This window comes from Saimiri boliviensis, chromosome 6 (genome assembly GCF_048565385.1).
Source record: "Saimiri boliviensis isolate mSaiBol1 chromosome 6, mSaiBol1.pri, whole genome shotgun sequence".
NCBI lineage: Eukaryota > Metazoa > Chordata > Mammalia > Primates > Cebidae > Saimiri > Saimiri boliviensis.
Window position 1 is genome coordinate 115,289,747 of NC_133454.1, and position 24,210 is coordinate 115,313,956.

General features: G+C 52.0%; 4 protein-coding genes and 1 non-coding gene across 7 annotated transcripts; 2 read left to right on the plus strand and 3 right to left on the minus strand.

The window, feature by feature from the left end:
* Window positions 1-561: 561 nt before the first annotated feature.
* KBTBD4 (kelch repeat and BTB domain containing 4) lies at window positions 562-8,012 on the minus strand. Of its 2 annotated transcripts, none has more exons than XM_003920070.4 (4): window positions 7,945-8,012; window positions 6,431-7,048; window positions 3,530-3,636; window positions 562-2,143 (listed from the first exon to the last, which is right to left on the minus strand). In XM_003920070.4, exons 1-4 carry the CDS (start codon window positions 7,961-7,963, stop codon window positions 1,283-1,285), a joined length of 1,605 nt encoding a protein of 534 aa, XP_003920119.1. In that variant the 5' UTR covers window positions 7,964-8,012; the 3' UTR covers window positions 562-1,282. The 2 variants fall into 2 exon arrangements, with proteins under 2 accessions (XP_003920119.1, XP_003920120.1); XM_003920071.4 differs by having other exon boundaries at window positions 7,840-7,982.
* LOC120364728 (U5 spliceosomal RNA) lies at window positions 4,079-4,197 on the minus strand. The gene has a single exon (XR_005579878.1). It is a non-coding gene; the product is annotated as a U5 spliceosomal RNA (small nuclear RNA).
* NDUFS3 (NADH:ubiquinone oxidoreductase core subunit S3) lies at window positions 8,009-14,563 on the plus strand. Its single transcript, XM_039471209.2, has 7 exons — window positions 8,009-8,163; window positions 8,275-8,337; window positions 9,459-9,556; window positions 9,751-9,900; window positions 11,200-11,325; window positions 11,461-11,580; window positions 14,312-14,563. Exons 1-7 carry the CDS (start codon window positions 8,100-8,102, stop codon window positions 14,477-14,479), a joined length of 789 nt encoding a protein of 262 aa, XP_039327143.1. The 5' UTR covers window positions 8,009-8,099; the 3' UTR covers window positions 14,480-14,563.
* Window positions 14,564-14,635: 72 nt separating this feature from the next.
* On the plus strand, window positions 14,636-18,644 carry FAM180B (family with sequence similarity 180 member B). Of its 2 annotated transcripts, XM_010334366.3 has the most exons (3): window positions 14,636-16,451; window positions 17,274-17,344; window positions 17,561-18,644. In XM_010334366.3, exons 1-3 carry the CDS (start codon window positions 16,367-16,369, stop codon window positions 17,954-17,956), a joined length of 552 nt encoding a protein of 183 aa, XP_010332668.1. In that variant the 5' UTR covers window positions 14,636-16,366; the 3' UTR covers window positions 17,957-18,644. The 2 variants fall into 2 exon arrangements, with proteins under 2 accessions (XP_010332668.1, XP_074257568.1); XM_074401467.1 differs by having other exon boundaries at window positions 17,274-18,644.
* A 471-nt stretch (window positions 18,645-19,115) lies between these two features.
* On the minus strand, window positions 19,116-23,942 carry C1QTNF4 (C1q and TNF related 4). Its single transcript, XM_039471540.2, has 2 exons — window positions 23,305-23,942; window positions 19,116-20,272 (listed from the first exon to the last, which is right to left on the minus strand). Exon 2 carries the CDS (start codon window positions 20,265-20,267, stop codon window positions 19,266-19,268), a length of 1,002 nt encoding a protein of 333 aa, XP_039327474.1. The 5' UTR covers window positions 20,268-20,272; window positions 23,305-23,942; the 3' UTR covers window positions 19,116-19,265.
* Window positions 23,943-24,210: the final 268 nt, after the last annotated feature.

The window sequence follows — 24,210 nt, forward strand, 5'->3', positions numbered from 1 at the left end:
ACCGCAACCTCCGCCTCCTGGGTTCAGGCAACTCTCCTGCCTCAGCCTCCTGAGTAGCTGGCATTACAGGCACACGCCACCATGCCCAGCTAATTCTTAGTATTTTTAGTAGAGACAGGGTTTCACCATGTTGACCAGGATGGTCTCGATCTCTTGACCTCGTGATCCACCTGCCTCGGCCTCCCAAAGTGCTGGGATTACAGGCTTGAGCCACCGCGCCCGGCCTGAAGAAGTATTTCAACAAAAATCTATTATGTGCCTAGTATTGTGCCTAATAATATTTAGCACCACAACTCAAAAGACATTTAGCACTAGAAAAAAAGAAAGGAGAGACTCAGCTCTGGCTCTTTGCCACTGTCAGAATCTGAGTCTCACGGGCTCTGTGGGGCTGCTCTCACACCTTTGGAGTAGAGATTCTGTATGGAGAAATGGGAGCATGGGGTGCAGTCAAGACTGCTGTAGACTGACCCATGTGATAGTATGAAATGAGTCCCCCTGAGGGAACAAACCACCCTCACCCCTTCAAAGTCACCCTTTAAGAATTCAACACAGACACATGTATCCCTTCAAAAACTTTTATTTGTATGAACAGTTCCTAGCTCTTGACTTAGCTTAGAGCTTTTTAAAAGAGCAGACACCTTATATATTTGAGCTTGAAAAAAGTTTCTGCTATTAATCAGAAATAATCATTTCTACTTTCTGGCTTACCCCTTGAAATAAGCCAAAAATAAAACGAAAGTTACATTTCCTGACAGATGGATGAGAAAACAATAGAAGGAACATCCTGAATTCTAGAGTTGACTCTTGCTGGTGAAGTACACCTTCAGCTTGGTCCATTCTCCAAAGCAAAGCCTGAAGGAAAACTCTAACACCTAATTCTTTGTGGAAAAATGATCAACTAGCCATTTCACAGGCTACAGAACAAAAGTACAATTGGGCATCTTTCCTTATGTCCTGGGACCGGGGTGCTTATATTTAACATTGATCAGGTAAAGAGAGGCCGTGCCTAAGGTCTGAGAAGAGGCTTGCTCTAAGCAAGCTATAGTGAGGCAGAAGATAACCAGGGGATGGCAGAAAACAGGCTGGCCTACTGTCAACCAGCTGAGCAGCAGCAGTCTAAAAAGCCCCAAACAGAACACCTCTATGGGTTCAGGGAAGGGCGGAGGCACTCCCTTTCTAATATGTGCCAAAAAATACATTACTCTGAATTGGAGGCCAGTGGACTTTGAGTTTGGATGGGGAGGGCAAAGGAGTGAGCAGCTCTCCTCCCCTCCCCACAGCCTTAGGCCAACACAAACTGTAAATTGGTAAGCAGCACCTTAATACCTCTTGTGACAGTTACAGCTGAAGTGGCAGGGTCAAGCTTATAGGTGTTGGCATCCCCCTTTTTATATCGGTCCCGGAAGACATAGATGCTCCCATTACAGCTAGCAATCTTCCAGAGGGATGGGGCAGAGCTCCAAGCCTCAGGAAGGCAAAGCCGGGTGAAGCTGTCTAGCAAGGGATTGTAGCACACTAGGGAGTCCCCTTCAGCCACGATGAAGACCAGATCCTTATGCACAGCTGCGTGCATGCGGCCTGCAAAGGGCAGCACGTAGGGCTTCACATGGCATTTGTCTGTCTCTGTGTCAAAGCACTGGATGAGTCGGGAAGGTTTGGTAAAGAAGTCCAGATCATTCTCCTCCCCCCCTAGTAAGTAGATGATCCCATTGAGGTTGGCACCAGCAGCCCCTGACACAGCCACCTCTAGCTGGGTTGTCTCTGTCCACACGTTATCACCTACACGATAATAAATGACTGCATTGGAGAGAGTATCTTGCAGTGTCTTGCCACCCAGTGAATATATGGCATCTTTCCCGGGCACAGACACCAGGGTGTGCTGGAGCCGGTCCCGAGGCAAAGGTGCACACCACTCCCAGTCAACGGTGGCATTGTTGCACTTCCACATGCGCCTTGGGATGGACCCTCCCACCACATACAAGTCTCCACCATGCTTGCAGGCCGCAGTGATCTGGTGGCACAAGCTGTTTTGGCCACTTACACTGATGGAGTCATCTTCTGCACAGTGCAAGGACACAGCCAACGAGTGAGTACGAGATGACTCTTTCCCAATCAGGTAAATGTGCACATTCTCCCCAATTTCCTATTGGCAAAATTAAAATTACATGACAGCTGTAAGTTCTAGGCTAAGGCTCAGATAAGACACTGATCCTTAAGATCCTGGCCCTCACACTTTATCTAGCTTTCACATACTACTCTCTAATTACTGTATGTCATTAGACTCTCCTCTAGTAACTTTTGTTGAAGCAATTTATGATGGGAAGGAGAATCTGTTGTATTCATCCTTGCAGCTTTTAAAAAAACTCTCATAAGCTAGTGCTTCAGACAAAGGGTGATTAAGATTGTTAACTTGATGAAAGTAGTTCTCTTTTTTCCTTTTTTTTTTTTCTTTTTTTTCTTTTTTTTTTTTTTACACAAGTCAGCCCTTGTGTTGAGGGCTGACTTTCAATAGATCGCAGCGAGAGAGCTGCTCTGCTACGTACGAAAGAAAGTAGTTCTCAAGGAACTTTGAATGCTCATAGATTGGTGGTTCTGGGGTTATAAAGACATCCTTCCCCCTCAGTTCATACCAACTTAAAAGCCAGAGATGCCTTATTTTAAAAAATAAATAAATATAAAAAATTTTAAAAAGAGATAGCAAGCCAGGCGCGGTGGTTCACGCCTGTAATCCCAGCACTTTGGAAGGCCGATCACGAGGTCAAGAGATCAAGACCATCCTGGTCAACATGGTGAAACCCCGTCTCTACTAAAAATACAAAAAATTAGCTGAGTATGGTGGTGCGTGCCTGTAATCCCAGCTACTCAGGAGGCTGAAGCAGGAGAATTGCCTGAACCCAGGAGGCGGAGGTTGCGGTGAGCCGATTCGCGCCATTGCACTCCAGCCTGGGTAACAAGAGCGAAACTCCGTCTCAAAAAAAAAAAACAAAAACAAAACAAAAATTAGTTGGGCATGGTGGTAGGTGCCTGAAATCCCAGCTATTCAGGAGGCTGAGGCAGGAGAATCGCTTGAACCCAGGAGGTAGGGGTTGTAGTGAGCCAAGATTGCACCACTGCACTCTAGCCTAGGTGATGAGCGAAACTCGATCTCATCAGAAAAATAAGGCCAGGTAGGTCAGGCGCAGTGGCTCACACTGTAATCCCAGCACTTTCGGAGGCAAAGGCCGGTGGATCACCTGAGGTTAGGCGTTTCAAACCAGCCTGGCCATCATGGTGAAACCCCATCTCTACTAAAAATACAAAAATTAGTTGGGTGTGGTGGCAGCACCTAATCCCAGTTACTCGGGAGGCTGAGGCAGAAGAATAGCCTGAAACTGGGAGGTGGAGGTTGCAGTGAGCTGAGATCATGCCACTGCACTCCAGCCTGGGTGACAGATCAAGAATCCGTCTCCAAAAAAAAAAGGCCAGGTTTAACTGATGGCCAGAACCCACGGAGAGTATGCAGTCTTAACAATTAAGATATTTGCCTTACCTTCAAGCTTGCCCTGAGTGACTCTGCAAAAGCCTCTCTTTCCTCTTTATTAAAGTTGATCCAGGCTTCTATTGCCTCTGTTGGGTTCTGAGAACATGGAACTCCATCTGTCAGAGTCAGAGGAAGGCATTGTCAATGACATTCCAAAAAAGAAATTCGGAGAAAGGGACTTTAAAGATGTGAACCACTTTATTAGACTGTCACTGGGCATGCATATATATACAAATACATGAAATTAACCTAAAATTGCCCCTTTTTTTGTTGAGGCAGGGTCTCACCCTGTCACTCAGGCAGGAGTGCAATTATGGTCATCATAGTCTCAACCTCCCAGGCTCAAGCAATCCTGCTTCAGCCTCCCAAGTAGCTGCAACTGCAGGTGCATGGCCACCAGGCCTGGCTCTTTTCTTATTTTCTGTAGAGACAAGGTCTCGCTATGTTGACCAGGCGGGTCTTAAACTCCTGGTATCAAGTGATCCTCCCTCCTTGGCCTTCCAAGTGCTGACAGGCATGAGCCACTATGCCTGGTGTGCCTTGCCCTTTTTTAAAGATTGTCTCGGGTGTTATATGAGGCCTCAAAAAATTGGGTAAAGACTCATAACTGTTCCTCTCTATGGAAATCTTTAGTAAAAGGCAAAAGATTTATACAATCTGAAGAGAAACCAGAGTATGTACCCTGCTTTTTAAAATCAAAATAGATGGCTCAATATGCTCCCATCTGCCATGGAAGCAACCTAGCAGGCTGTAGACTTCACACTTTTCTTTCTTTTTTTTTTTTTGAGATGGAATCTCGCTCTGTCACCCAGACTGGAGTGCAATAGTGCGATCTCAGCTCACTACAGCCTCCACCTCCCAGTTTCAAGCAATTCTCCTGCCTCAGCCTGCTGAGTATCTGGGATTCCAGGTATGTACCACCATGCCCAGCTAATTTTTTTGTATTTTTAGTAGAGACAGGTTTCTGATCATGTTGGTCAGGCTGGTCTTGAACTCCCAATCTCAGGTGATCTGCCCACATCAGCCTCCCAAAGTGCTGGGATCACAGGCATGAGCCACCGCGCCCAGCCCGTTTTTTTGTTTGTTTGTTTGTTTGCTTGCTTTTTGAGACAGAGTCTTATTCTGTTGCCCAGGCTGGAGTGCAGTGGCGCAGTCTGGACTCACTGCAACCTCTGTCTCTGGGTTCAAGTGATTGTCCTGCCTTGGCCTCCCAAAGTACTGGGATTACAGGTGTGAGCCACCACGCCTGGCTGAGCCCACACCTTAAATACGGTTTTATCTCACTTGCTGGATCAGGATTGTTTCCTAATTTTAGCCCATCACTAAAAAAGTTTTTAGGCCAGGCTCAGTGGGCTCACGCCTGTAATCCCAACACTTTGGGAGGCCGAGGTGGGTGTATCACTTGAGGTCAGGAGTTTGGGACCAGCCTGACCAACATGGAAAAACGCTGTCTCTACTAAAAATACAAAATTAGGGCCAGGTGCGGTGGCTCACGTGTGTAATCCCAGCACTTTGGGAGGCCGAGGCAGGTGGATCACAAGGTCAAGAGATCAAGATCATCCTGGTCAACATGGTGAAACCCTGTCTCTACCAAAAATACAAAAAATTAGCTGGGCATGGTGGCGCATGCCTGTAGTCCCAGCTACTCAGGAGACTGAGGCAGGAGAACTGCCTGAACCCAGGAGGCGGAGGTTGCGGTGAGCCAAGATCGCGCCATTGCACTCCAGCCTCAGTAACGAGTGAAACTCCATCTCAAAAAAAAAAAAAAAAAAATACAAAATACAAAATTAGCCAGATGTGGTGGCGCATGCCTATAATTTCAGCTACTTGGGAGGTTGAGGCAGGAGAATTGCTTGAACCCGGGAGGTGGGGGTTGCAGTGAGCTGAGATCGCACCAGTGCACTCCAACCTGGGCAACAACAGCTGAACTCTGTCTCAAAAAAAAAAAAAAGTTTTTAGGCCGGGCGCGGTGGCTCATGCCTACTATCCAGCACTTTGGGAGGCCGAGACGGGTGGATCACGAGGTCAAGAGATCAAGACCATCCTAGTCAACATGGTGAAACCCCGTCTCTACTAAAAATACAAAAATTAGCTGGGCATGGTGGCCCATGCCTGTAGTCCCAGCTTCTCGGGAGGCTGAGGCAGGAGAATTGCTTGAACCCAGGAGACGGAGGTTGCGGTGAGCTGAGATCGCGCCATTGCACTCCAGCCTGGGTAACAAGAACAAAACTCGGTCTAAAAAAAAAAAAAAGTTTTTAGTCTTAGATATCTTGCCTCATCACCAATTTACATAGGTAAGTGGACCCACAGGGACATGAAAAGTACAGGAGTAATTAGAGTATAATACAAATTACTCCTCACTATGTGTGTGGTCAAGTGTTGTGCTTTCAATTTCCTGGCTTCTTCCTCTAACACACTGTGTCTCTGACAGCAATTACTGTGAATCCCAACTCAATCTCTCTGGGCAAGTTATCTCAGTAAGAATGTAGGAATAGCCGGGCGCAGTGGCTCAAGCCTGTAATCCCAGCACTTTGGGAGGCCGAGGCGGGTGGATCACAAGGTCGAGAGATCGAGACCATCCTGGTCAACATGGTGAAACCCCGTCTCGACTAAAAATACAAAAAAATTAGCTGGGCATGGTGGCACGTGCCTGTAATCCCAGCTACTCAGGAGGCTGAGGCAGGAGAATTGCCTGAACCCAGGAGGCGGAGGTTGTGGTGAGCCGAGATGGCACCATTGCACTCCAGCCTGGGTAACAAGAGCGAAACTCCGTCTCAAAAATAATAATAATAATAATAATAATGTTAACTAACACCAGGAAGTTTGACGGTTTCTTTCTCCTAGACTAGAACATTCACTAAACATCATAGCCAAGTGACTGGGTGTGATGTGTCCCTTCCCTAAACTTACCCGAGATGATATCTGTGAGTAGGTGGTGGGGCAAGTGGAGAAATTCCTCTGTATTCTGCAGCTGGGCCAGGTGGGTCTTGGCACAGTGTTTGGCAGCAGTATAGAGCTCAGGATCACTGTGCCGATCTGCCAGCCACATCACCTGAAGGCAGTTTCCCACTTGCACTGTGCGGGCCAAAAACCGAGAGCATTCCTCAAAAAGAGATGTCAGCTGATACATGTCTGACACCTCATAAATTTCCTGTAACTCTTCAGCTCGAAGTTTCACAGTCCCATGGTAGATATAATCAACCAGGAGCTGGAAAACAGACTCGCTGACATCCTGCAGCACAATCACTCGGTTGTGGGCCTCCTTCAGGTTGGAAGTGAACATGGATCGAAAGAAGCAGCTCTGAGCTGAGAGGACCAGCCGATGGAGCTGAAACTCCCGACCTTCCACCGAAATGGTGACATCAGCAAAGAGCTCCTCCTCTAGACATAGTTTCATGATGCCTTGAGCCACACGGCCTGAGTGTGACCGATCTTTGAAAGTGTAGTTCACAAAGTAGTTTTCATCCATGGATGCTCCAGGCTCCTCTGGTGATTCCATGCTAGCCAATTTCTCTCTCTGCCAGCTGTCTGCAAAGCAACACCACCTTGAGTAACGAGGAATTCACAGCCATAGTCTGTGAATCCAACTGGCCAACTCAGTAAGGGAAAAGGAAAAAGTAAGAACAAAGTGGGTCCAGATTGCCCTTAGTCCTGGCCCTGCCCATTATGTCCCTGATGCTATCCTTTAACAAAAGCTGGGTTCATTCTCTCCAGTGGTGTCCCTCTACTAACGAAATAAATCAGTTCCAACTCTGGGTGTTCTCCTGAAAAAACATGGAATAATTCCTTTCCGTGATGTTAACAAAGGACTTGGGATTTAGGTCAATATATGACAGCAAAGGGCTGGGGAAGGTCTGTGAACGTAAAAGCCTAATCAAATAACTGGGGCATAGAACTAGTGAAGGTCAGTGGCAGTAGAATCAGACAAAAAGGACCCCCTGCCCCGGCCTAGTGGCCAGGTCCTCTCTTGCTCCGCGCATGGAGTTCAGACGCTCCAGCATAAGGCCTAGTCTGGGATATCCGTCGGTCTCACATTTGCTCTCTCCTGGCCTGCTTCCCTTACACTTCCCCGCTTGCTCGAATGACTCCCTATGGCTGCGTCCCAGAACTCCAGAGTCCAGCCGCCCCCAGGCCGGGGCACTAGGAGGCCCATCGCCCAGTTGTCCCCGCTCCACCTAAAGTCGCCTGGGAAACGGTCGCCAGGGAAACCGTTCTTCCTGCTCGGGCCCGCCAGCCCTCGTCAAAAGCTTGGCTGAGAGAGCGGGGGAGGAGTTGTGGAGCGTAGAACTCAGAACGCCCGCCCCCTCCCATCCTCTCACCCGTCTGGTTCTTCAGCGTCCTCAACTTCTCTCCAGGCTCTGCCACACGGAGTTAGGACTACGCTCACCTCACGGTTCCCCTACCTGCCTGTCTCGCTTTCTCACCTGCGTTCCCTCCTTTCATCCCGGATCCCGGAACCTCTGCTTCCGGCTCCACGTCCGCCCGGAAGAAGATCTGCTGCACATTTCCGCTTCCGGTCTGTGCCCTTGCGGCTTCGTGTCCTGCCGTCTTTTCTTCCGCTGCCTTGTGTCCAGGGAACATGGCGGCGTTGGCAACCAGACTCTGGTGGCGCGGGATCGTGGGGGCCGCGGCGCTGACCAGGGGTGAGCAGGGGCAGCCAGCTGAGACCAGGGTCAGGAGCAGCGGCGCGCCCAGCGGAGAGAGCTCCTCAGGCCTCACCCCGTGCTTTTGTACCTTTTAATCTTCCTGTGCAGGGGCTCGGCGACCCTCGGTTCTGTTGCCGGTGAGGCGTGAGAGCGCCGGGGCCGACACGCGCCGTGAGTATGTGCGGGCAACGCTCTTCTTTGAACTACTGGCGGGGGGCCCTAGATGCCTGTCCTTGCCCTAGGATGCCCTTCCCTGCGTCCTCCTGGCAAATCTTGGAGACCTGACTGCAGTGGTCTTCTCCCTGCATTAAGAATCGAGCCCTCCCTGTGCCCTTAGGGGACTCTGTTATGGCCCTGATTGTCCCTTGTCCGTTTCAGTGATCCCCTTTTTGTCTGATTAAACTGTCAGCTCTTTGAAAGCTAGCAATGAAACATTTAGGCCTCAGAGCCCTGTAATAACAGTACCTCACGTTAATTGAGGCTTAATGTGTGCCTGGCACCTCGTTAAGCGTTTTAGTGAGATCTTATTTCGTCTTCACAACAGCCTTATGGGGGTAGATAGCATCTTATTCTTCTTACTATAGATCACGAAACAAGTCCAAAGAATTAAACTGCCTAGGGTCACAGACCTAGTGAATGACAAAGCAGGCCTGCCTGCTGCCAAAGGCAGAGAACACGTAAACATTATTCTGTAGCTTGTGATGTGTGAGTGCTCAGTGGTTTAGGGTTGCATGAGTGTGGACATACTACGTTACAGTCAAAATACCGGACTGTGAGTTATGAGACCTGGCATTTCCCCTTTTCTGGGCCTCAGTTTTCTCGATACCCGCCCCCGCCCCCCAAAAACAAGGTTTCAAGGAGACAGTGTCTGAGGGCTCTTCAAGCCCTGGAGTTCTTGAGAAACTGGTATAAACTTAAGCGCTAAGGAGATACAGAGAAGCAAAAGTTTGGTTCCCATCCTCAAAGAGCTCTTAGTCTGATAGGAGAACTGAGACTGCTACTTTAGCAGAAATGCACGCATTGTGAAGGATGAACCATGGAATAATTTTGAGAAGAGGCAAATGCCCCACCTGCTGTAATAAGTCTTTCTGAGGACTGTGTAGTTAAGGTGGCATTTTCTCCAAGTTTTCATCACTCTATTCCCTGGAAGGGAAATCTTTCACATGCATCTTTCTCAAGGTGCCGCAGAGAGCCTTTCCTGATTTGACATCCCTTTCAAGCCCAAGAAACTGGATGCAGGACTGGCTTTTGCCTTCTCTATTTTCTTTGTTAAATATGCCTTTTCCTTCCAGCCACTGTCAGACCACGGAATGATGTGGCCCACAAGCAGCTCTCAGCTTTTGGAGAGTATGTGGCTGAAATCCTGCCCAAGTATGTCCAGCAAGTTCAGGTAATCCTTACTGTTATTTGGAGCTGGGCCAAGAAAGAATCATATTCTCAGGGCATGTGGGAGTGGGCAGACTAGTGTCAAAGACACTATAGACTTGTACTTTTCTTTCAGCATTAAACCAGGTGACTCCAGCTGAAGTTAGCTGTTCCTTCAGTAGCTCTTTGTTCCCTCTCCCCTTCCTTCCATGTGTGCAGGTGGCCTTATTCAATGAGTTAGAGATCTGTATCCATCCTGATGGCATCATCCCAGTGCTGACTTTCCTCAAAGATCACACCAATGCACAGTTCAAGTCCCTGGCTGACTTGACAGCAGTGGACGTCCCAACTCGGCAGAACCGTTTTGAGGTCAGTCGGGAGATCTGAGAAGGTTTGGGGGTAGCTCTGTCACCAGGCTAGGGTGCAGTGGCACCATGTTGGCTCAGTGCAACCTCCGCCTCCCAGTTCAAGAGATTCCCCTGCCTCAGCCTCCCAAGTAGCTGAGACTATAGGCACACACCACCATGCCTGGCTAATTTTTTGTATTTTTTTTTAGTAGAGATGGGGTTTCACTATGTTGGCTGGGATGCCCTCCTGACCTCGTGATCTGCCCGCCTTGGCCTCCCCAAAGTGCTGGAATTACAGGCGTGAGCTGCTGCTCCCAGCCTTTATTTAATCTTTATGAGCTTTAGTTTTTTTACTTGGAAAATAAGTATAAAGCTGCCCCTATCTTATAGAATGGTTGTAAGGATCCAGTGAGATAGTTCAAGTAACTTGCTAGCACACTATAAGTTCTCAATACATACAGCTATTAATATGTTACTGATTATCTACTGTTTGCCAGACCCTGGGATGGAGAGAAATAACGCTAAGTATTTGTCCTTCAGGAGTTCCCCACACTCTAGGGAAGGAGAAAGACATCCAAACAGCTTACCATAGTAACATCTAGTACATAGGACATTAGAGGGATGCTTTAAGAAAGCTGCAAATCGCGGCCGGGTGCGGTGGCTCAAGCCTGTAATCCCAGCACTTTGGGAGGCCAAGGCGGGTGGATCACGAGGTCGAGAGATCGAGACCAACCTGGTCAACATGGTGAAACCCCGTCTCTACTAAAAATACAAAAAAATTAGCTGGGCATGGTGGCACATGCCTGTAATCCCAGCTACTTAGGAGGCTGAGGCAGAATTGCCTGAACCCAGGAGGCGGAGGTTGCGGTGAGCCGAGATCGCGCCATTGCACTCCAGCCTGGGTAACAAGAGCGAAACTCCGTCTCAAAAAAAAAAAAAAAAAAAAGAAAGCTGCAAATCAACAGGAAGTTGACAAAGAAAACAAAAAAAAAAAGCAGGAGGGGCACTTGGCCCTGTCTGGGAGGCTTCTTTGGAGAGAGAGTTTGTGCTGAATCTTAACACATGAGCAGGCGGCCAGGAATTAGCCTTGGTGAAGGTTGGTGTGAGGTGAACCAGGGAAATCTTCCAGACAAACGGAATAGCATGAGGAAACACAGGCATGCTGACATGCTAAGCTACAGTTGTGGTCTGGGCCTTTGGAAGTAGTTGTAAGCCTAGGGAAATCTTGAGGTTTGAGATTCAGAATAGAAGGTAGGGTCACAAGGCAGAACTCTCCCAACCAGGGACCCCCATCTCAGCCCTCCACTTCTGTTCTCCTTAGATTGTCTACAACCTGTTGTCTCTGCGCTTCAACTCACGGATCCGTGTGAAGACCTACACAGATGAGCTGACACCCATTGAGTCCATTACCTCTGTGTTCAAGGCAGCCAACTGGTATGAAAGGGAGGTGAGTTACTGCACATGGTGGAGCTGCCTCTGGGCCAGAGTTGCAGAACTAGTTGAGACTGTGGAATGCAGTGTAGCCCCCTTACCCTGTTGTTAGTCTTGATGGATTGGCTGCCTGAGGTCCTCTCTTTCCTAGGTCTGGGACATGTTTGGAGTCTTCTTTTTTAACCACCCTGATCTAAGAAGGATCCTGACAGATTATGGCTTCGAGGGACATCCTTTCCGGAAAGACTTCCCTCTATCTGGCTATGTTGAGGTAGGAGCCTTGGAACTGGGATGGATAGCAGCCTCAGGGAGGGACTTGCAGGGAACCCAGGGGATCCCTGGGGATGGCAGGAAATACGGTCTGTATTTAAGACCATGGGCCCTGGATTCAGATCCTAGCTTCATTTTTGTAACCTGGAGCAAGTTACTTGGTTTGACTGTGACTCAGATTTCTCATCTTTTTGTTTTTTTTTTTTTTTTTTTTTTTTTTTTTTTTTTTTTGGAGACGGCGTTTCACTCTTGTTACCCAGGCTGGAGTGCAATGGCGCGATCTCGGCTCACCGCAACCTCCGCCTCCTAGGTTCAGGCAATTCTCCTGCCTCAGCCTCCCAAGTAGCTGGGATTACAGGCACGTGCCACCATGCCCAGCTAATTTTTTGTATTTTTAGTAGAGACGGGGTTTCACCATGTTGACCAGGATGGTCTCGATCTCTCGACCTCGTGATCCACCCGCCTCGGCCTCCCAAAGTGCTGGGATTACAGGCTTGAGCCACCGCGCCCGGCCTGTTTTTTCTTTTTTTTATTTGAGACTGAGTCTCACTCTGTTGCCTGGACTGGAGTGCAGTGGTGCAGTCTCAGCTCCCTGCAACCTCCGCCTCCTGGGTTCAAGTGATCCTCTTACCTCAGCCTCCTGAGTAAGTGGGACTATAGGCGCCCACCACCATGCCCGGCTAATTTTTGTATTTTTAGTAGAGACTGGGTTTCACCATATTGGCCAGGCTGGTCTCAAACTCTTGACCTTGTGATCCACCTGCCTCCGTCTCCCAATGTGCTGGGATTACAAGAGTGAGCCACTGCATCTGGCCAGCTTTCTTATCTTGAAATGGCAATAGTAATAGCACTTAACTAACATATTTGTGGCAAGCGTTAAATAATGTATATAGGCTCATTCCTGTAATCCCAGCACTTTGGGAGGCCAAAACAGGAGGAGTGCTTAAGCCCAGGAGTTTGAGAACAGCCTGGACAACATGGCGAAACCTCATCTCTGCAAAAAAATACAAAAACTAGCAGGGCATGGTGGTACATACCTGTGGTCCCAGCTGCTTAAGAGGCTGAGGTGGGAGGATCACTTGAGCCCAGGAGGTGGAGGTTGCAGTGAGCTGAGATCACACCACCACTCTCCAGCCTGGGCGACAGAGTGAGACCCTGTCTCTGAATAAATAAATAATGTATGTATGAAGGCTGGTGTATTGCTCAATCCATGCTCCGTGTTTGTGTGTGTGTGTGTGTGTGTGTGTGTGTGTGTGTGTGAGAGAATTGATGCTGTGTGTGTGTGTCTGTGTGTGTCAGGGTCTCACTCTGTCATCCAGGCTGGAGGGCAGTGGTGCTATTACAGCTCACTGCAGTCTACCTCTCAGCCCTCTGAGTGTCTGGGACTACAGGCATGCACCACCACACCCGGCAAATTTTTGTAATTTTTATAGAGATGGGGTTTCTCCATGTTGCCCAGACTGGTCTTGAATTCCTGAGCTCAAGCCATCTGCCCTTCTTGGGCAGATGAGTTACTAAAGGTGTTAGTTACCGCACCTGGCCAGTGTTATCCATATGGTAATAATCATTTTAATGATCAAGGCAACTTTGAGGACACAGTCTGTCCCTAAAACATGAAAGTAGAGGACTATTTTACCCTGCCTTGAGTCTCTGGGAAAGTAGTGACAGGGAAGACACCAAATGTTTAGTCGTCAAAAATTATCTCTGAAGTGGGACCAGTAACGTGAATAAAGAATTTCAGTGGTGCTGCAGATTGTTTATTTGCAGGAAGATAATGTGTTACATTATCACTCATGAATTTTATAGCAAAGTAACTGTTTAGAAGTGCTGAGACATTAGAATTGGATTTTTGGGTACCAAAAAAAAAAAAAAAAAGAAATGCTGAGAAATGTGGTGCTCCAGCCCTGCTCCTTTAGTCCCCAGGCACTCCTGCTGTGATAGTGCTATGCATGTGCCTAGTTTCCTCTTGGGCTACTTCTGGGCAGGGCTGTCTCCCTTGCTTCTCCCTTCACCCAACTCCTGCTATCTTATTTGCCTCACCTGGTTTGCCTCTTCACTCTAGCACCTAATGATCCTTACCTTATGCATTTGACCTTCCAGTGACAAGAAAAGCTATGTCAAATGTACTGCTTTAGAACTGGACAGTGAATATGCCAAGGGCACAGGGCCTGAAGTTGTGTATCTGCCAGTTTAGGTTTACTCTTTTCAGTCACCAACTACTCCCTAATCCTGGGCAAATGCTTACCATTACCCCTTATAAGAGTGTTTGGGTGGGTGAGCGGAGTCAGTTCAGAGCTCATGATGTGGCAGTGGTGGACAGGGCATGAAAGGTATCCTACATTTTGGAATCACATGCTGTAACTCAGGCGTCCCCAAACTTTTTACACGGGGGGCCAGTTCACTGTCCCTCAGACCGTTGGAGGGCCGCCACATACTGTGCTCCTCTCACTGACCACCAATGAAAGAGGGGCCCCTTCCTGAAGTGCGGCAGGGGGCCGGATAAATGGCCTCAGGGGGCCGCAGTTTGGGGACACCTGCTCTAACTGATTGGAATGTGATCTGATGCATAACAGGTGTGGATGTAGACTTACCGACAGAGGTTGGAACAGGAGTCAGTGATGGAGACGACCTGGGCTGGGGAAATAACCCACAGCCTTGTGAAAGTAGGTTCCTTTGTAGCTATGTTAAGGACTTCCTCAGTGCTCAATCAAGCCTGCCTTTTCTTCCTGCAGTTACGCTATGACGATGAGGTGAAGCGAGTGGTGGCAGAGCCAGTGGAGTTGGCCCAAGAGTTCCGCAAATTTGACTTGAACAGCCCCTGGGAGGCTTTCCCAATCTATCGTCAACCCCCGGAGAGTCTCAAGCTTGAAGCAGGAGACAAGAAGCCTGAAGCCAAGTAGCTCCAGGGAAGGCGTGTGGATCCTAGAAAGCCCCTTACCTATAATTTAGTGTCCATGTAAATAAATTCCTACTTAGACTCACCACTTCATGTGTTTGTGTAATGGGGAGAAGTGATACTTTGATGGGGGACACAGGCAAGCAGGGGTGTCTCCCTGCTCCCTTAGAGAGACTACTAAACCAGGGAGTCTTTTATGTTTTTTGAGATGGAGTCTCGCTGTCACCCAGACTGGAGTGCAGTGGTGCTGTCTCGGTTCATTGCAACCTCCACCTCCCAGGCTCAAGCGATTATCCCACCTCAGCCTCCTGAGAAGCTGGGATTACAGATGCGTGCTACCACGCTCAGCTAATTTTTGTATTTTTTGCAGAGATAGTGTTTCACCACGTTGCCCAGGCTGGTCTTGAACTCCTGGCCTTAAATGATTCACAAACATCGGCCTCCCTAAGTGGTGGGATTATAGGCGTGAGCCACCATGCCTGGCCACATGTATTTCGGAGAGCGATTCTGGAGCTGTAATCAAAAGTTCTCGCCGGGCGCGGTGGCTCAAGCCTGTAATCCCAGCACTTTGGGAGGCCGAGGCGGGTGGATCACGAGGTCGAGAGATCGAGACCATCCTGGTCAACATGGTGAAACCCCGTCTCTACTAAAAATACGAAAAATTAGCTGGGCATGGTGGCGCGTGCCTGTAGTCCCAGCTACTCAGGAGGCTGAGGCAGGAGAATTGCTTGAACCCAGGAGGCGGAGGTTGCGGTGAGCCGAGATCGTGCCATTGCACTCCAGCCTGGGTAACAAGAGCGAAACTCTGTCTCAAAAAAAAAAAAAAAAAAAAAAAAAAGTTCTCATAGTCCACAGGGCTCAAGATGGTGTGGCATGGTAGCCCATCACTTGGGTCTTCCTGGTTTTTGGCCTGAGCTGAGAATGGTGGGGGTTTTTTGAGACAAGGTCTTGCTCTGTCACCCAGGCTAGAGTGAGTACAGCAGTGTGATTAGGGCTTACTGCAGTCTAGACTGCCTGGGCTCAGGTGATCCTCCCACCTCAGCCTCCTAACTGGGACCACAGGTGTCTACCACCACACCCAGCTAATTTTTTTACTTGTAGAAATGAGATCTCACCATGTTGCCCAGACTTGTCTTGAACTGGGCTCAGCCATCCTCCTGTCTTGGCCTCCTAAAGTGCTGGAATTGCAGGCATGAGCCACTGTGCTCGCCCTGAATTAAGAATGTTGTTAGGAAACAAGAAGTCCCAGGGTGGGGCAAAAACTACTCAGGAGCTGCAGATTTGTCTGTCTGCCAGGGGACAGTACTCCCTAGCCCAGCTGATTGCATCTGCTCAGCCTGTAGCAGTGCCTGAGAGGGGAGTGCTTGGCTCTGCCTGTGTGTAGGGCCGGCCAGCCAGCCCACCATGCAGTTGGAAGACTGCAGCTGATGCTTTTGGCAGCTGAGGGGCTCCTGGAGGCTGGGCTGGGCCAGACGGGGTGTCAGGGCTAGCCTTGGTTGCAGGATGTTTTGAGGGTGAAGACAGTAAGGTGGTCCTACTGCTTGGGCTTTCCTACCCTTTGGGAGGGCCAAGCCAGAGCTATTTGCTACCAAACACCTTTTTCCTATTAACTAAGCATACCGCCCATCTGGGCAGGAACAAGCTGAGGGCCTGACAAGCAGGGAGCCAGGTTCCTGCCAACAACCAGATTCCCCATTTCTAAAGAATGGAAAGAGCTCTTGGGAGGTGACCAAGGCCACAGCCAGCCCCTCCCTGTTGAGCACTGAAGACTGATACGCATTACAGAGTCTGGAGCAGCCAGCAGTGGAAAGTTGAAGCCGAGGTGTGTGGCAGGCAGCTGAGGGAGCAGAGAGCTGCTGAACAGAGAGAGACTCAGAGGACGTGGTGAAGCATGGCTGTGACCCTGCAGTTCCTGGCTTGCCTGGTGGTAGCCATTTGTCTCCTCTCTGTTGTGTCTACAACCCAGCACCATGCAGGTACCAGGGCTTCAGGTGGGTGGAGAGGAGCCAAGGAAGGCTGCCAGCTGACAGCAGTTAACGGTTGCGGAGGCTAGCTGGGCATAGGAAGTGTGGGCATGGTGGGTACCAGGCTGATGTGTGCTGTGATGGGTGATAGTGTGGGCCCCACCCTCATAACTGAAAAGGTACAGGTGACACCTAGGGAGATAGCCTTAAGTGCTCTTAATGCTGGCCCTGGGCTCATTCCCACTGATGCCCAAAGCAGGGTCTTTTGACCTGCCTGGGCTTGGAACAAACATTGCAAGGGTGAGGCAACATCCCAAGGTGTGGGCTGGAGAGAGCTGCCACAGACATCCTCCCCTGCCCTGTCCTCGCTACCTCACAAAGATCTACCGCTGAGGAGGAACAGGGAATGAGTAGGCTATTCCCAAAGAGGTCCTTTTCCTTGGGAGAGTCACTGGCGCTGTTTTAGGTGACTGTCCTCAGATGATTATAGGGAGGGGAGGAGGGTGGGGAAGGGTCTTGTGACCCGTTGGCCTGGAGCTTTTTACCAAGGGCATTGTGCAAGTTAAAGGAGGAGTCCTGGGCATTTGCCAACATGGTAACTGGGCTTGGGATGATGCTTTTGAGATCACAAGACCTATGCTTGGGAGGGTGAATGTCAATGTGCATGTGTGTGCATGAGAGGGAGGGGAAAAGAGGGCATGGGATGGCATTGCTGCCCTTTTGTAGCATGATGAACTGCTCGGGACCCCTACCAGGCAGCAGAGGGGCACTTCTGGGAGGTTGGGTGTTCACAGTGTAGCATGGCAGGGGCCTGACTCCTCTCTGCTGCCCCAGGGCAGCCCATGGACAGCACCAGCGTGGGAGGTGGCCTGCAGGAGCCAGAGGTCCCGGAAGTGATGTTTGAGGTCTTTCCTCCCAGCCTGGGACATGGGGGTGGGCATGTCCAGAGGTCCCTAAGCTCAGGGTTGGGAAGGGGGATGTCTCAGGGTGGGTCTGCTAGGGTTGGGGGGGCAAGCCAGCATGGGTCCTACTGCCTGCTTTTGCCCCCTCCCCCAGCCCACTCTTGCTCCCTGCCCTGCTCCCCAGGCCACAGCCTACCCCTTACATGGCTCCCCTTGCAGCTGCTCTGGGCTGGGCTGGAGCTGGATGTCATGGGGCAGCTGCACATCCAAGACGAGGAACTAGCCTCCACACACCCAGGCCGCCGACTCAGGCTCCTCCTGCAGCACCACGTGCCCAGTGACTTGGAGGGCGCTGAGCAGCGGCTGCAGCAGCTCCAGGACCAGCGGAAGGGGCCTCCTCTTAGCACTTGGGACTTTGAACATCTGCTCCTCACGGCCCTGTCCTGCATCTACCGGCTCCATGCAGCTAGTGAGGCTGAGGAACGGGGCCGCTGGGCCCAAGTCTTCACTCTCCTGGCACAGGAAACACTCTGGGACCTGTGCAAGGGTTTCTGCCCCCAGGACCAGCCCCCTTCCCTGGGGCCCTGGGCCTCCATCCTTGACTCCTTCCCCTGACCCTCCCCTTTTGCTCTTTCACCTGCTAAACCCCCTCTCCTCTCCCCCTCAACTCCCCAGGCAGACCCATCTTGGGCAGGGGCTTCTGTCTAGCACCTGGTTCTTTTCACTGTGTTCAGATCTCTGGGCTTGGCTTGCGACATCCCCTCTCTGCTTACCCTGACCAGATCTTGTTTCTTGGATCTTGAAAGGCTAAGAACCCAGGCTTTGGGTTCCAAGGAGTAGGCACAGAACTAAGGGCATGACAGGCAGGCAGGGTGTGTGTGGACAACTGGAGTCAGGATTGAGAAGTGTGTTCAAGAGATGCTGAAAGGGAAGCTGTCCCAAGTAAGGCCAGGTCAGATCCTCCAACTCCTACCCTGGCAGTCTGTAACGGTCCTGTGGAATTCACAGGAATCCTTTAGGTGCTGAGCACCCCCTTTTAAGCACAACCAAGGATCTGGGGTCCCTGAGCCTCCAAATTCCCATCTGGGTTGGGAGAATAGATTAGACTTGAGTTCTGTGTGTTGGAGGAGTGAAGGGAAGCAGGCGGAGGGAGGCAGTATCTCAGTAAGCGTCGAGTGAACACCTCAGAGGAGGGAGTAAGGCTGGGAGAAGACCAAGGAGAGGGAAGCGGAGGTGGGCTGGAGCAGGTGCGGCCCTGATTCTGTGTTGCTCTTCTCATTAAATGTTCTGTTTCGGCCTCCCAGAGCCTGTGTCATTCTACGTCGGAGTAAGTAAGCTGTCCCCTGCTCTGGGTAAATCACTCTCCCCATCCAGGGAAGGCAAGAGTCAGGACAAGGAGGTATCAACTCCTCATTCCATTCCCACACCCTGCTGGAAGGAGAAATGCACTGTTTCCTTGAATTCCATGCCCCCAGTGGGGCAATGGGGTGCTGTACCTTGTCACAGAGAGGCATCGGCCGGGTACTAAGGTTGAGGTCATCGGTCAATAAGGAGTCGGAGGGCTGGACAAGGCAAGGATATGAAAGGGCGGCCCCAACGAGCTAAACGAACGTGGTTTCACCAAATTCCCACCTTCTCGCCCTCCCAGGGTCTGAAGGGACCCTGCTCTCCAACCTCCAACCCTGTCCCCGGGCCTGTGGGCCCCCGGTAGTCAGCGCCTGCCCGCCCGTCCCCGGAGAAGCCATCGTAGTCAAGACAGCGCAGGGGCGTGGGCTGTCGGGTGCCGCGCGGGCCCGCTTTCTTCTTTATTGTCAGAGTTCAGGAGCGCCCAGCAGCCGTCGCGCTCGCGCGGGGCGTTCGCGCGGCGGACCGGGCTCGGCATGCACCACCCCCGGCCCTCCCGGGCTCCTCTCCGGCCCGGGGCTCACAGCAGCTCCCGGACCCCGAGGCCTGGCGGGCCAGCGGGGTCGAGGTCGGGGTACACCAGGAAGCCAGAGAAGGTGATGTACTTGCCGTGGTTGCTGTAGGCGCCGTAGCCGTCGTGGTCGTGGCTGAGCAGCCAGACGGCGTCGCCACGCCGCAGGGCCAGCATCACGCTCTGACTCTGCATCTCGCGGCGCCGCGACGCGCCGTCGTCGTAAATCATGGCCTGCACCTCATCGCGGTTCTTCATCAGCTTCACCGACAGGGTCTTGCGCGGCAGCTTGCCCAGGGTGAAGGAGAAGAAGTAGGCGCCGGGCAGTCGGCAACGGAACACGCCAGCCGCCGCGTCGAAGTCGCCGCCGATGTTGACGAGCTCGGTGTCGAAGGCCAGCGGCTGGTGCCGCGGTCCCGGACTCGCGTCCGAGCCCACCAGGCTGCGCGTGCGCGCTGCGGAGAAGGCCGAGCGCGGCTCGGGGGGCGCGGGCGGCCCGCGCGCAGGCGCGTCGGCGTCGGCGTCGGCGTCGGCGTCGGCATAAACCAGGTAGCCGCTGAAGGTGGCGCCGGGCGCGCCCAGCGCGTACTGCGGGGCGCCGTGCAGTCGCAGCCACACCGTGTCGCCGTAGTCGAGCTGCAGCATGGCGCTCTGGCTGGCGGCGCGCCGCGCGCTGGGCCGCCGCTGCTCGTCGAAGGCCAGCGCCTGCACCTCGTCGCGGTTCCGCACCAGCATCACCGACAGGCTCTTGTGCGGGGCTTTGCCAACCGTGAAGGAGAAGAAGTAGGCGCCGGGCACGCGGCAGCGGAACTGGCCCGTGGCCGCGTCGAAGTCGCCCCCGATGTTCACGTACACCTTGTCGAAGGTCACTGCCATCTCCGACGTGCCCTCCAAGGGGGTGGTGCGTGCCGCGGAGAAGGCAGAGCGCAGCTCAGAGGAGCCCGGGCCGGGGGCCGGGCCCAAGGCCCAGCAGGCCACCGGGCCCAGTAGGCCCAGCAGCAGCGGCAGCATGGCGCCTGAGAAGGAGATGGAGGGGCGAGAGAGGAGGGTTGGCAGGGGCCGCCTCCAAATGCTCGGCTTTCCACCGGGAGAAGAGGGTTCTCTTCCCAGCCCTGCCCTTGACTCAACAAGTAGGTCTCAATTTTCCTACATCCTTGGACTAGCTCAGTGCTTCTCAAACTCTAGCGAGCCTCACAGCCTCACTGTCACCTGGAAGGCTTATTCAAACATACGTAGTTGGCCTCCATCCCCAGAGTTCATTCAGTAGGTCTGGGATGGGCCTGAGAACTTGCATCTCTTTGTGTTTTTTTGTCGTTGTTTTTGAGACTGAGTTTTGCTATTGTCACCCAGGGTGGAGTGCAGTGGTTCGATCTCGGCTCACTGCAACCTCCGCCTCCCAGGTTCAAGTGATTCTCCTGCCTCAGCCTCCTGAGTAGCAAGAATTTGCGTTTCTGGGTGATGCTGATGCTGCTGGTCCAGGGACCATGTGCTGAGAGCTAGTAGATTAGGGTAGGAGTCTCCAAACATCTGTGGGTGTGTGCATACCCACAAAATGAAACCCCTTTCTTAAGTGAAAGCTTGCACACATACCACAGACCAGCAGAGAGTCTGGTCGATGAGGCCTACAGCCCTGTCTGCTGGGCTCACCCCTACGCCTCCCATTTGACACCCAAGAGCCCTGGTAACCTGGACTGTTCATGGGGGTCTCTGAGTTCCTCTCAGCTCCAGTTGGCTGCATTTTCCTGTGGTTATTTTATGGTCCTTGGTCTGCCACTCACGCAGGCACAGACTCCCTGGGTCGACACTCTGCATGACCATTACTGTTTAAACCCCATCTGAGCAGGAAAGGAAATCGCCGTTCCCTGACCAGGGGCCTTGTGCGGGGCTTTGCCAGCCGTGAAGGAGCCTCACCAGGGGCCCTTTCTGCATAGAGGAGGCCATAGTTGGGCTTTGAGGTAGCTTCCTCCCCACCCCATGAAGTCAGAGTAAAAGAGAAGGTGACTCCTTTCTCTTTGGTTGGAGGCTGTTACTCAGGAAGGAGTGGTGAGCAAGGGGCTACTGGGGATGGAGAGGGAGAGCAACAATTCCAGCAGGGCTTTGGCAAGGCAGTGAAGTCAGCAGCTTTGTTCCTTGGGAGTGTTGGATTAGAGAGGACAGACAGCCAGATCTGGGCTTGGGTCCTGGCTCTGCCACTGACACTGTGAAACCTTGGTCAGGTTCCCTAACGTCTGGGCATGGCTTCCTCTGTGTAAATGGGGAGGAGACATCACACACAGGCTTGCTGCGGAGGTGCTCTGAGATAGGTGTGAACATGGTTGGTCAGCGGCAGTGCTGAGGTGTGCCGACGCTTCTGTTGGTTTCTCTGAGAAAAGTGATCTGGTCCAGTTCTTGATATAAGGGTTTTTAGGGACTCAGTCACTCCTACCCCTGAGAACTTGGTGGAGGCACTGCTTAACTCAGAGGAGTCACTCTCTGATGGTGGAATTCCATCTGCCTACTAGGGCATATGCTTTGGGGCTTGAACAAAACAGGAGAGAAATGAGCTGGAGACAGCCTGGGATGTGGGCTTCTGTAGAAAATACCCTGGAAATATGTATAGCTCTGCGTCTCTTAGAGACAGCAGGGCCCTGCTGAGAAGGGTTGCCAGGTGTGGATGTGCAGAACATCCTAACTGGAATCTAGCTGACACTCCACATTTTAGAGCAGCACCTGGGGGAAGGTGTGCCGCCTTCTCATTCTCATAATAAAGACCCCAAGTTGCTAGCCCAGCTGAATGCCTTCTCTTTCCAGAACAGGTGCTTTTTCTGATTCTCACAAAGGTGTCCTATGGGTTAGTGATACCCTTGGTGAGGGCAGGGAGGAGGGTAAACATGGCACCTCACAAGTGTCCAGTGCATTCCCTTTTACAAAGTTGTTTTAGACACATGGTCTCTGCAAACCTGCAAGACAGGTGGCTCTCTCCCATTTTATAGATAAGAAAGCTGAGGCCCAACAAGGGAAAGCGTTTTGACCCAAGGTCACCCATGGAGCACTGAGAGAAGCGTTGAACTGAGGTTTTTTTTTTACTCAAATTCAGTATGCCTTCCTCTCTGTCACTCTTCCTTCCTAGACACAGGTATGTCTAGCCAATTTGTCCTTTGCCTCAATTTACCTTTTTGCAAAACTAGGAGAGGAGATCAGGGGAATGAGTCTTGGGATCCAGGGTGAAGGAGACAGAAAGAAAGCAAAACCAAACAAAAACAACCAAGCAAACACATTCTCTAGTGTTTTGTCTTCTGGGAGCATGGGAAACAGCTTAGCTTTTCCTGACACCGCTGCTTTCCTAGTGGGTAATGTCCCAGAAGCTGCTGACCATCCTATGCCTAGCAACCTCCCACCCAAAGTTGCCAAGGGTCTTCCTGTGTGCCCAGTACCCAGCCTTCGTTTCACCCACACTGCCCATTTCCCAGATCCCTGGGTCCTTGTCCTTCCCTGAACACCCTTCCCTGAGCAGGTCAGAGGTGGGAGGGTGTCAGGTGGGTGTCATAGCTCCAGGGAAGGAAATAGCTGTTCCTGGCTCTGTCCAGGTGGGGCTCAAAATAGTCATCTTCAAAGAGAAAAACTAGGACACAGAGCTGGGCACCCCCGAAGCCAAGGCGGGAGGTGCAGCGATGTCAGGTTGAGGGGATCGCAGAGCTTCCCCACGCGCCCCCGCTGCCCCACCCCCACTGCCCCACCACTCACCACTCAACCCTTCCCTCAAGCCCTGCCAGAGCCCCCTCCCCAACCTACCTTGAAAGCCCCTCAGCCTTCCAAGAAGTCCCACTTTACAGAAGCCAATTAATCATTGTTTAAAAAAACAAAAACCAGAAAGGGGTACCCCAATCCCTCTCCCCCAGACCTTCCCTCCATCCATCCCTTCGGAGTGAAAGCCCTTGTGCCTGTTTCAGGAAAAGGCTCCCAGGTCCTCCTTTGAAGGAAAAAGGACCCAATTTCCCCGCACCTCTCCAGCCCCCGCTTCCAGTAAAGGGGGATCCTTGGCTCCCCGCCTTCCCTGAGCTGCCCTCACCTGGCTGGGGGCGGCGGTCGGGTCGGGTTCGGTCGAAGCCCGCGATCCGGCTCCGGGCTGCGGGCTGCGGGCGCCGGGCTGCGCACTGACCGCCCGCGCTGCGGCGGGGGCGACGGGGGTTCGGGCTGCTTCTCCTCGCTCCGAGGCCGCAGCGGACAGGGTGCTGGGGCCCCGGGCCGGGCGTAGGGAGGCGTGAGGGAAAGGGAAGGTCAGCCAAAGAGGGAGCCGAGCAAGTGGAGAGGCGGGAGGAGAGGCAGGGGAGAGGTAGAAGGGGGAGAGGAGGGGGGAGAGAGAGAAGGAGGGGCGAGCCGCAGGGCCTAGGGGCTCCGCACGGAGCCTGCGCCGAGCTCTGGACCCTTCCTCATCTGTGACCTCCTTAGAGCTTCGTCCTCTGGGTCTAGAGAGCAGGCATCATTAATCCCGCAGATGGGGAAACTGAGGCGCAGAAGGGGAAACTGAGGCCAGAGGCAGCGGCTAACACGGGGTGGCCCAGAGCACTCTATAGTCCAGCTTCCTTCCTGGTGTGGGGAGAGAGGGCTAGAGCTGGACTCAGAGGCTGGACTAGCCTTTGGACTGCAAGGACAGTAGAAGGTGAGATTTTGGCTGGGACAGATGTCCAAGCTGAGTGGCCTTGGGGGAGGGGTCTGAAGGAAGAGGAGGATAAATGGGTCAATGTTGCCAGTAAAGGAAGAACTGAAAATAACTAGTTTCCTCTCCTCACCTCCAAATTAGAAAATGCCCACCGTCTGTTTGGAAGGAGGAAAGAAGGCAGTCTGTAGGCATTGGAGGGGCAGCCTGGGTCCCTCGGGGAGAGGGGCAGTAAGGAGGAGAGTCCTTGGGGCAGAAAGGAATTTTCTGCTGAGAAGGTTGCTTCTGCAAGAAGGGACAGGGTTGAGACGGGCAATA